This window comes from Oncorhynchus clarkii, chromosome 13, assembly GCF_045791955.1.
Source record: "Oncorhynchus clarkii lewisi isolate Uvic-CL-2024 chromosome 13, UVic_Ocla_1.0, whole genome shotgun sequence".
Lineage (NCBI taxonomy): Eukaryota > Metazoa > Chordata > Actinopteri > Salmoniformes > Salmonidae > Oncorhynchus > Oncorhynchus clarkii.
The window spans coordinates 11,938,279-11,950,778 of NC_092159.1; the positions used below are offsets into that span (position 1 = coordinate 11,938,279).

The following is a 12,500-nucleotide window of genomic DNA, read 5'->3' on the forward strand; positions in this document are numbered from 1 at the left end:
GGGGTGGTAGTGTGTGTGTGCATTGTGCATGACCTCCACCTCTCCTCAGCTGCTCTCTCCTTCTCTCATCCCTCTCTCCTCCTCTCATCCCTATCTCCTCTCTCCTTTTCTCACCTCTCTCTCTCCTTCTCTCATCCCTCTCTCCTTCTCTCCTCCATCTCTCATCCCTCTCTCCTTCTCTCCTCCATCTCTCATCCCTATCTCCTCTCATCCATCTCTCATCCCTATCTCCTCTATCCTCTCATCCCTCTCTCCTTCTATCATCCCTCTCTCCTTCTCTCATCCCTCTCTCCTTCTCTCCTCCATCCATCATCCCTCTCTCCTTCTATCTTCCCTCTCGCCTTCTCTCATCCCTCTCTCCTTCTCTCCTCCATCTATCATCCCTCTCTCCTTCTATCATCCCTCTCTCATTCTCTCATCCCTCTCTCCTTCTCTCCTCCATCTCTCATCCCTCTCTCCTTCTCTCATCCATCGCTCATCCCTCGCTCCTACTCTTATCCCTCTCTCTTTCTCTCATCCCTCACTCCTTCTCTCATCCATCCTTCTCTCATCCCTCGCTCCTTCTCTCATCCCCCTCTACTTCTCTCATCCCTCGCTCCTACTCTCATCCATTTCTCCTCCTCTCATCCCTTGCTCCTTCTATCATCCCTCTCTCTTTCTCTCATCCCTCTCTCCTTCTCTCCTCCATCTCTCATCCCTCTCTCCTTCTCTCATCCATCGCTCATCCCTCGCTCCTACTCTTATCCCTCTCTCTTTCTCTCATCCCTCACTCCTTCTCTCATCCATCCTTCTCTCATCCCTCGCTCCTTCTCTCATCCCCCTCTACTTCTCTCATCCCTCGCTCCTACTCTCATCCATTTCTCCTCCTCTCATCCCTTGCTCCTTCTATCATCCCTCTCTCTTTCTCTCATCCCTCTCTCCTTCTCTCCTCCATCTCTCATCCCTCTCTCCTTCTCTCATCCATCGCTCATCCCTCGCTCCTACTCTTATCCCTCTCTCTTTCTCTCATCCCTCACTCCTTCTTTCATCCATCCTTCTCTCATCCCTCGCTCCTTCTCTCATCCCCCTCTACTTCTCTCATCCCTCACTCCTACTCTCATCCATTTCTCCTCCTCTCAACCCTTGCTCCTTCTCTCATCCCTCTCTCCTTTTCTCATCCCTCCCTCCTTTTCTCATCCCTCCATCCTCTTTTTCCTCTCTCCTTCTCTCATCCCTCTCTCCTTCTCTCACCCCCATCTCTTTCTCTCCTTCTTTCTCTGTGTAGATCCTAACCCAGGAAGACTGGAACACGGTGCTGTATAATGGAATGGCTGCCACCTCTCCTCTAGCTGCTCTGTACTTCGTAGCTCTTATGACGTTTGGGAACTACGTCCTCTTCAACCTGCTGGTGGCCATCTTGGTAGAGGGATTTCAGGCTGAGGTAAGAGTTTGAGCTTTTGGGGGGGGGGGGGGGGGGGGGGTTACCATACTTCAAACCAATGACATGGCATAGATCTTTTGATGTAGCATTCATGTTCTTCCTCCTCTCTCCCTCCCACTCTTCGTCCATTCCTCCCCCTTTCTCTCTTGCCCTGCCTCCCTCTCTTCTTCTTTCTTTCTCTCTCTTCCCCTCTCTCTCTTCCTGTCTTTCTCTCTCCTTCCCTCCCTCACTCTCTTCCCCTCTCTCTCTTCCCCTCTCTCTCTTCCTGTCTTTCTCTCTCCTTCCCTCCCTCACTCTCTTCCCCTCTCTCTCTTCCTGTCTTTCTCTCTGCTTCCCTCCCTCACTCTCTTCCCCTCTCTCTCTTCCTGTCTTTCTCTCTGCTTCCCTCCCTCACTCTCTTCCACTCTCTCTCTTCCTGTCTTTCTCTCTGCTTCCCTCCCTCACTCTCTTCCCCTCTCTCTCTTCCTTTGTCTTTCTCTCTCCTTCCCTCCCTCACTCTCTTCCCCTCTCTCTCTTCCTGTCTTTCTCTCTCCTTCACTCCCTCCCTCTTTTTCTATCTCTCTCTTCCTCTCTCTCTCTTCCTCTCTCTGTCTCTCCACCAGGGAGATGCTAATCGCTCCTATTCAGAGGATGACAGTTCCCCCTCTAACTTTGACGAGAGTGAGAAGCTTAATGATTCTCTCAAACTGTCTGGTGAGTCTTCATATACTGCATTCACAATGTAATGCTGTGGTTTGGATGGTAACATTCACAATATAATGCTGTGGTTTGGATGGTAACATTCACAATATAATGCTTTGGTTTGGATGGTAACATCCACAATGTAATGCTTTGGTTTGGATGGTAACATTCACAATATAATGCTGTGGTTTGGATGGTAGCATTCACAATGTAATGCTGTGGTTTGGATGGTAACATTCACAATATAATGCTGTGGTTTGGATGGTAACATTCACAATATAATGCTGTGGTTTGGATGGTAACATTCACAATATAATGCTGTGGTTTGGATGGTAACATTCACAATATAATGCTGTGGTTTGGATGGTAACATCCACAATATAATGCTGTGGTTTGGATGGTAACATTCACAATATAATGCTGTGGTTTGGATGGTAACATTCACAATATAATGCTGTGGTTTGGATGGTAACATTCACAATGTAATGCTGTGGTTTGGATGGTAACATTCACAATGTAATGCTGTGGTTTGGATGGTAACATTCACAATATAATGCTGTGGTTTGGATGGTAACATTCACAATGTAATGCTGTGGTTTGGATGGTAACATTCACAATATAATGCTGTGGTTTGGATGGTAACATTCACAATGTAATGCTTTGGTTTGGATGGTAACATTCACAATATAATGCTGTGGTTTGGATGGTAACATTCACAATATAATGCTGTGGTTTGGATGGTAACATTCACAATGTAATGCTGTGGTTTGGATGGTAACATTCACAATGTAATGCTGTGGTTTGGATGGTAACATTCACAATGTAATGCTGTGGTTTGGATGGTAACATCCAGAATACAACACCTGTACAGTGGTTTCTAGGACAAGCAGAGGACAAGCAGAGGACAAAGCAGAGCATTCTTCATGCTCATGTTTCAAGGATGTTGTACACAACACATTAAAGGGGTGGGGGGTAGAGCATCCTGGAAACCATTGTACACGGACTAGGTATTCAGTCACAGACAAAGGAAGGTGGTTCCCAAGACAACTGTAGAATTCTGGATGGGATTCATACCAAAGTATAGTCATGCATTGAGGAGTTATAGTGCACAGAGTGCTGAAGTAGACAGGGACACACATGGAGACAGGAAGGGCTGTTTTGGGGTTCATTCTGGGTAGCACTCAGTGTTCTCTACATCACACACACACACACACACACACACCCACATCAACTCTTCCTCACAGTCTCCCACTTCCATTACAGATGTCCTCACCTTATTTGAACCAAGGCAGCTTCAAGCTCTCCTCAGACTGAGTGAAAGAGAAAAGAGAGTAAGACTACGTGTTCTAACTGACAAAAAGAACCCCGTCTGTTATCTATAAATCATAACTCTGACCCCGGTTTAGCCAATCAGCTTACAGAGCCCCCTGAGCTCAGCCAGAAACACTATTAGATCATCTAAGACCCGGAGAACATGTTCTGTAAAGCCTGACCTCCATAGAGTACCACAGTATGAGTCATAATACCCAGAAAACCTAGCGGTCAAACAAGGAAATGGTTCCAATCGTTTTTCCACCATCCATATTTCCCACAGGGGATTTTAGAAACACTTAAAATAAGGGCTGTGTTTCCTGTAGTCTTACCCTGATTTAATGTTTTGATAACCGTGTAAATCTGTCTAGGACAAGGTGACTTTCATCAATGTATTCGTCTGTATTTACTCCCCAAAAATGAAATGCGAATTAGCTGCTAACGTGGCTATCATAAAGAAGTAGAAATGCAGTGATGATCTGGACGAGACTGCCGAATCGAGCCAAAGGTAAATTTAGTCATTAATAAATTGGCTAAAGTTTTTTAAAATGTACCCGTTAGCAAAGGTGCCAGCTATAGAGGAAGTGCAGGAGCTTGCAGGGATTTGTAGTCTTATCGTCTTACTTTGATGCTAATTAGCATTTTCAAATCTGAGAGTAAATAGAGACTAATATATTGACACAAGTCACCTTGTCCGAGAGAGATTTACATGATTTTCAAAACGTCAAGCCAGGGTAAGTCTACACGAAACACAGCCGAAACACAGCCCTTATTTTAAGTGTTTCTGAAATCCCCTGTGGGGAAAATGATTGGAACCATTTCCCTGTATGACTCCTAGTTTTTATAGGTACTGTGACACCTCCAATGTGGGGCTCTATGTGAGGTGTCAGACCTAGTATTCCTGTTGTGGATAACTCTGTTCTGTGTCTCCTTGGGGTGTTACGTTATGGATGAAGACTGGAGAGTAGGTATCATGTGTGTTAATATTTTAATACTTCAAACAAGTGGAGCTAGCTGGGGGTATATATGAGGATTTAGGAAAAACTACAAGGGCTGTTTTAGAGACCGAATGCAATTATTTATATAAAGCTCTGTCCTTCTTCTTCTTCATCTTTGCCCTTTTAGATCCTAAGATCTGCACTTTGACCCCTAACGGGCACCTGGAGTTGACCACGTTGACCCCGGTGATGACCCCCAGGGGGTCGTACCCCACTGACAGGCTGACCTATGCCCTGGGGTCACGGAAGAGCAGCGTTATGAGTCTGGGCAAGGCCAACCTGGAGCAGAGGAGATCATTCTCTCTGGTGAGATGTACACACACACACACACACACACACACACACACACACACACACACACACACACACACACTCAACCATTAACCCAGAATTTCTCAGTGTAAATACCCTTAAAAGAAGACTTTCCCTAATCGCAACACTTAGCATATCGTAAATATAACAGCTATTCTTTAAATGTCCGCAGTCTATGATTTCCTAGACCCCAGACTATGTACAAGTTGCATTACACAAATTACACACTACACGCCACATAATGGCAGTTATCAAGGGTCTGCTTAGCCACTAGTCAGCCGCAGACTATTCCGGATGGAGTCTTCAATTCGAGAAACATTCCCGACGACGGGGGAGATTCTGATCACAACGTTCCCAGTTCAGGAACTCCCTCGACTCCACGCATCTGTCTGTCGAGCCGAAGCCTGCCTTTGGTTGATTGAGCCTGGCTCAGTTCCCGGGATTCCAGTCGCCATGGCAACCACTGTTAATTAAACAAGAGAGAGAGAGAGGGAAGGAGAGAGACACGGAATGAGAGCGACAGAGAGCGAGAGAGAGAGAGAGAGAGAGAGAGAGAGAGAGAGAGGGAAGGAGAGTGAGAGAGAGAGAGAGAGAGATGGAAGGAGAGACACACGGAATGAGAGCGACAGAGAGCGAGAGATAGAGAGAGAGAGAGAGAATGAGAGTGAGAGAGAGAGAGAGAGAGAGAGAGAGAGGGAAGGAGAGACACACGGAATGAGAGCGACAGAGAGCGAGAGAGAGAGAGAGAGAGAGAGTGAGAGAGAGAGAGAGAGGGAAGGAGAGACACGGAATGAGAGCGACAGAGAGCGAGAGAGAGAGAGAGAGAGAGGGAAGGAGAGACACGGAATGAGAGCGACAGAGAGCGAGAGAGAGAGTGAGAGAGAGAGAGAATGAGAGTGAGAGAGAGAGCTATAGAGAGAGGAAGATATATATATATATAGAGAGAGAGAGAGGAAGAGAGGATTATGTATAGTTTAGTGACATACTTGTCTTCATTGTCACATGTTAATAACAATGTAAGACATCTTTGCTGAAGGCCTCCACAATCATGGTATACTCCACTGCCTGGGGGTAAAAGTTAACATGAATGTTTCTGTCCCCTACCAGTAGCCTGAGAGAGTTCCAAGTTAATTGTTTGATCAATGATGGCATTTTTTTTATTTACTCAATTTACCTGAATAATCTAAAAACACATTTTTGTCTTTCTTCCACTTTGGTTTTTCCTGTTGTGTTGATGTATATCTGTTTAATGAGGTGAGACACATCTCACACAAAAAAATGAAAGGGGGGTGGGACAAAATAAGCGTTGCTGTGGCAACGGTGGTATAAATTCCTCCGGTATATAGCTGTGAAAAAGACTGTGATTGTCGTCACAGGGACGATTCCAGAAGTAAACCATGTAATTATCCTGACAGAGGGGCTATCACCTCCCAGGGCACCACTCACACGGTTTAGAACGGTCAGTTAACTCACTTGGTAAAGTTTCACTGGTGAGGCTTCATTTGAACGTCGGCAGAAACACTGTCTAGAAAGTCTTTATATAAATAAATAAATAAATATATATATATATATATATATATATATATATATATACACAGTGGGGAGAACAAGTATTTGATACACTGCCAATTTTGCAGGTTTCCCTACTTACAAAGCATGTAGAGGTCTGTAATTTTTATCATAGGTACACTTCAACTGTGAGAGAAATCCAGAAAATCACATTGTATGATTTTTTAACTAATTAATTTGCATTTTATTGCATGACATAAGTATTTGATACATCAGAAAAGCATAACTTAATATTTGGTACAGAAACCTTTGTTTGCAATTACAGAGATCATACGTTTCCTCTTGACCAGGTTTTCACACACTGCAGCAGGGATTTTGGCCCACTCCTCCATACAGACCTTCTTCAGATCCTTCAGGTTTCGGGGCTGTCGCTGGGCAATACGGACTTTCAGCTCCCTCCAAAGATTTTCTCAAGTCTGGAGACTGGCTAGGCCACTCCAGGACCTTGAGATGCTTCTTACGGAGCCACTTCTTAGTTGCCCTGGCTGTGTGTTTCAGGTCGTTGTCATGCTGGAAGACCCAGCCACAACCCATCTTCAATGCTCTTACTGAGGGAAGGAAGTTGTTGGCCAAGATCTCGCGATACATGGCCCCATCCATCCTCCCCTCAATACGGTGCAGTCGTCCTGTCCCCTTTGCAGAAAACATCCTCAAAGAATGATGTTTCCACCTCCATGCTTCATGGTTGGGATGGTGTTCTTGGGGTTGTACTCATCCATCTTCTTCCTCCAAACACGGCGAGTGGAGTTTAGACCAAAAAGCTCTATTTTTGTCTCATCAGACCACATGACCTTCTCCAATTCCTCCTCTGGATCATCCAGACGGTCATTGGCAAACTTCAGACGATCCTGGACATGCGCTGGCTTGAGCAGGGGGACCTTGCGTGCGCAGCAGGATTTTAATCCATGACGGCGTAGTGTGTTACTAATGGTTTTCTTTGAGACTGTGGTCCCAGCTTTCTTCAGGTCATTGACCAGGTCCTGCCGTGTAGTTCTGGGCTGATCCCTCACCTTCCTCATGATCATTGATGTCCCACGAGGTGAGATCTTGCATGGAGCCCCTGACCGAGAGTGATTGACCGTCATCTTGAACTTCTTTCATTTTCTAATAATTGCGCTAACAGTTGCCTTCTCACCAAGCTGTTTGTCTATTGTCCTATAGCCTATCCCAGCCTTGTGCAGGTCTACAATTATATCCCTGTGGTCCTTACACAGCTCTCTGGTCTTGGCCATTGTGGAGAGGTTGGATTCTGTTTGATTGAGTGTGTGGACAAGTGTCTTTTATACATGTAACGAGTTCAAACAGGTGCAGTTAATACAGGTAATGAGTGGAGAACAGGAGGGCTTCTTAAAGAAAAACTAACAGGTGTGTGAGAGCCGGAATTCTTACTGGTTGGTAGGTGATCAAATACTTATGTCATGCAATAAAATGCAAATTAATTACTTAAAAACAATACAATGTGATTTTCTGGATTTTTGTTTTAGATTCCGTCTCTCACAGTTGAAGTGTACCTATGATAAAAATGACAGACCTCTACATGCTTTGTAAGTAGGAAAACCTGCAAAATCGGCAGTGTATCAAATACTTGTTCTCCCAGGTGTATACACTGAATGTACAAAACATTATGAACACCTGCTCTTTCCATGACAGACTGACCAGGTGGATCCAGTTCCACTTCTTTCAGCAGAAAAAGCCCAGAAACTGCGGTTGCAGTGGGCTAAGGAACGAAAACACTGGACCCAGAAACTGTGGTTGCAGTGGGCTAAGGAACGAAAACACTGGACCCAGAAACTGCGGTTGCAGTGGGCTAAGGAACAAAAACACTGGACCCAGAAACTGGGGTTGCAGTGGGCTAAGGAACGAAAACACTGGACCCAGAATCTGCGGTTGCAGTGGGCTAAGGAACGAAAACACTGGACACTGGAGAATTGGAAAAACATTGCCTGTTCTGAAGAATCCTGCTTCTTGCTGTTTCACGCTGATGGGAGGACTAGGGTTTGGAGAGAACCACATGCATCCATCATGCCGCATGTCAACATTATAGGCTGGTGGTGATGTGATGGTGTGTTTTCATGGCACACATTGGGCCCCTTGATAAAAGTGGAGCAATGTTTGAATGCCACAGGATATCTGAACATCTTTTCCAATCAGGCGCATCCCTTAATGGCAGCAGTGTATCCATCTGTGAAAGGATTGTTTTCAGCCGGGTAATGCCCCATGCCACAAGGCTAGGATTGGCCAGGAATGGTTCCACGACAGTGAATTCAGCTTAGTGCAGTGGCCTGCCCAGTCACCAGATCTCAATCCAATTGAGCATCTGTGGGATGAGATGGAGCCAGCTATTCAGGGTAGAGATCCACTACCAGCCAACTTGACACAACTGTGGGAAGCATTCGAGTCATCATGGCAGCTTGTAGAGTCCACGCCCCGACGTATTGAGACTGAGGCCAAACGGGGTCCTTAATGTTGTCTTTATGGTGTATATATGGTATATACATCATGTATTTACCAACGTAGACATTTCAAATACCAGTTCATTTTCTCATGTTGTCTTTTGTTGTCTTGGTTACAGCACCACGGCCGCAGTTCCCTGCACCACCATTGGGGTCGCCCTCCCCCTCCTCAGAGTGCATGGAACCGCAGGTAGATAGTTAGAGCAATGGAATACTTGATTACTTCATTAATCATGAATCGATCATTAATTAATCAGTCATATCCTATTAGTCCTGTTGAATGATTAAAGTAATCTTATTGATCCATAATTAATTGTGTAATACACTATTTATCTCAGGAACGTACCAATCCTTTATGAATCCGTTATAACTACTTTATGAACTCTTCACGTACCCACCACATTCTGCCTGCCCTCAGGTCCAGCTGGAACAGCCTGGGTTGTCCCTCCCGGGGGCTAGGGGGGATGGGAGCAGGTGTGGTGGGAGGAAGCCTCCGTGTCCGAAGCCCCCACTCCCACATCCACTCCCTTTACCACTCAGCCGAACACGAGTTCCTCCTCTCCCCCGCTCTCCGCCTCCCCCCTCACCACGCTCCCCCTCTCCCCCTCCTCTCCCGACGCAATGCCATCCGGCACCGGGACCGCCGCGCTCTCTCCCTGGAGCTGCCAAACATGCTCCAGGTCCCCGGGGGACCTCCGTCTCACCCCAACCCCAGGATGAGGAGTGTTTCTGGGGGAGGGAGCAGCGGCAGTGGGGGTATGGTGGTGGAGCACCATGATTGTAATGGAAAGGCTCCTAGTCCTATTGGTGTTATGGGTCCCCAGACTGCCCAACTCCTAACGGAGGTCTTCCCTCAGCTGAACCTCGCCAAGGACAGATCGGACCTGGATGAGGAGACAGACTATGTGAGTTTTACTGCAAGACTGGCTACAACTGAGTAGTCTATGTTTACCCAGAGGGTTTTTAATCGATGGAAAATGTCCTTGACCGAAATGACTGCCAAGTCATTGTATCAAACATTACCACCAGAGGTGACATGAATGTCCTCCCATTTTGCTCTATTGATAATACATTTCCTCTCTCCCTCTTTCTCTCTCTCTTTCTCACACTCTCTCTCTCCTCCCCCCTCCTCTCTTCCTCCTCCAGAGTCTGTGTTTCCGTATCCAGAAGATGATGGAGGTGTACAGGCCTGACTGGTGTGAGAAAAGAGAGGACTGGTCTGTCTACCTCTTCTCACCACAGAACAAGTATGTTACTCAGACACACACACATAAAGACCTGTCTGTCTCTTGTTACTCAGACACACACACATAAAGACCTGTCTGTCTCTTGTTACCCAGACAACACACACATAAAGACCTGTCTGTCTCTTGTTACTCAGACAACACACATAAAGACCTGTCTGTCTCTTGTTACCCAGACACACAGACATAAAGACCTGTCTGTCTCTTGTTACCCAGACAACACACATAAAGACCTGTCTGTCTCTTGTTACTCAGACACACACACATAAAGACCTGTCTGTCTCTTGTTACCCAGACTCACACACATAAAGACCTGTCTGTCTCTTGTTACCCAGAAAACACACACATAAAGACCTGTCTGTCTCTTGTTACCCAGACACACACACATAAAGACCTGTCTGTCTCTTGTTACCCAGACACACACACATAAATACCTGTCTGTCTCTTGTTACCCAGACTCACACACATAAAGACCTGTCTGTCTCTTGTTACCCAGAAAACACACACATAAAGACCTGTCTGTCTCTTGTTACCCAGACACACACACATAAAGACCTGTCTGTCTCTTGTTACCCAGACACACACACATAAAGACCTGTCTGTCTCTTGTTACTCAGACACACACACATAAAGACCTGTCTGTCTCTTGTTACCCAGACACACACACATAAATACCTGTCTGTCTCTTGTTACCCAGACTCACACACATAAAGACCTGTCTGTCTCTTGTTACCCAGAAAACACACACATAAAGACCTGTCTGTCTCTTGTTACCCAGACACACACAGATAAAGACCTGTCTGTCTCTTGTTACCCAGACACACACACATAAAGACCTGTCTGTCTCTTGTTACTCAGACACACACACATAAAGACCTGTCTGTCTCTTGTTACCCAGACACACACACATAAAGACCTGTCTGTCTCTTGTTACTCAGACACACACACATAAAGACCTGTCTGTCTCTTGTTACCCAGACACACACACATAAAGACCTGTCTGTCTCTTGTTACCCAGACACACACACATAAAGACCTGTCTGTCTCTTGTTACCCAGACACACACACATAAAGACCTGTCTGTCTCTTGTTACCCAGACAACACACACATAAAGACCTGTCTGTCTCTTGTTACTCAGACAACACACATAAAGACCTGTCTGTCTCTTGTTACTCAGACAACACACATAAAGACCTGTCTGTCTCTTGTTACCCAGACACACACACATAAAGACCTGTCTGTCTCATGTTACCCAGACACACACACATAAAGACCTGTCTGTCTCTTGTTACCCAGACAACACACACATAAAGACCTGTCTGTCTCTTGTTACCCAGACAACACACATAAATACCTGTCTGTCTCTTGTTACTCAGACAACACACATAAAGACCTGTCTGTCTCTTGTTACCCAGACAACACACATAAATACCTGTCTGTCTCTTGTGTAAGAGTATTGATAGCTAGCATAGCATTAAGCCTAGCATTCAGCAGGCAACATTTTCACAAAAACAAGAAAAGCATTAAAATAAAATAATTTACCTTTGAAGAACTTCGGATGTTTTCAATGAGGTGTCTCTCAGTTAGATAGCAAATGTTCAGTTTTTCCAAAAATATTATTTGTGTAGGAGAAATCGCTCCGTTTTGTTCATCACGTTTGGCTGAGAAAAAACCCCGAAAATTCAGTCATTAAAACGCAAACTTTTTTCCAAATTAACTCCATAATATCGACAGAAACATGGCAAACGTTGTTTAGAATCAATCCTTAAGGTGTTTTTCACATATCTATTCGATGATAAGTCACTCGTGGCAGTTTAGTTTCTCCTCTCTTCAAAATGGAAACATGCACGCACCTGGAGATTACGCAATAGTTTCGACGGAGGACACCAGGCGGACGGACACCTGGTAAATGTAGTCTCTTATGGTCAATTTTCCAATGATATGCCTACAAATATGTCACAATGCTGCAAACACCTTGGGGAAACGACAGAAAGTGTAGGCTCATTCCTTGCGCATTCACAGCCATATAAGGAGACATTGGAACACAGCGCCTCCAAAATCTGGGGTACTTCCTGTTTGAAATGTCATATTGGTTTCGCCTGTAGCACCAGTTCTGTGGCACTCACAGATAATATCTTTGCAGATTTGGAAACGTCAGAGTGTTTTCTTTCCAAAGCTGTCGATTATATTCATAGTCGAGCATCTTTTCGTGACAAAATATCTTGTTTAAAACGGGAACGTTTTTCATCCAAAAATGAAATACTGCCCCTAGAGTTTCAAGAGGTTAAAGCTCTTATTTTGGTACAATCCCCACCACTATAGCGCTGCTACCTGACCCGAGCCCGACGGACCCTGACATTATTCACAAGCCATTTGCTCGTGCTCTGCTGCGCAGCACAGTCATATCTGACTAAGATCATAACATGGTGACAGAAGTGCTTCAACGTCATCAAATATAAGACAGGAGAGATTATTTCACAGAAAATAATAATTTTCCTTGAGTTTTGTCGG

General features: G+C 45.2%; 1 protein-coding gene across 1 annotated transcript in view; it reads left to right on the forward strand.

Annotated features, from left to right (window-relative positions):
• LOC139423757 (voltage-dependent T-type calcium channel subunit alpha-1I-like) overlaps positions 1–12,500 on the forward strand; it is a 99,991-nt gene that overhangs the window by 9,632 nt on the left and 77,859 nt on the right. Inside the window, exons 7-12 of the mRNA XM_071175386.1 lie at positions 1,265–1,420; positions 2,023–2,113; positions 4,538–4,716; positions 8,864–8,934; positions 9,169–9,649; positions 9,891–9,991. Of these exons, the coding sequence (XP_071031487.1) occupies positions 1,265–1,420; positions 2,023–2,113; positions 4,538–4,716; positions 8,864–8,934; positions 9,169–9,649; positions 9,891–9,991 (1,079 nt within the window). The remainder of the gene's footprint in view (positions 1–1,264; positions 1,421–2,022; positions 2,114–4,537; positions 4,717–8,863; positions 8,935–9,168; positions 9,650–9,890; positions 9,992–12,500) is intronic.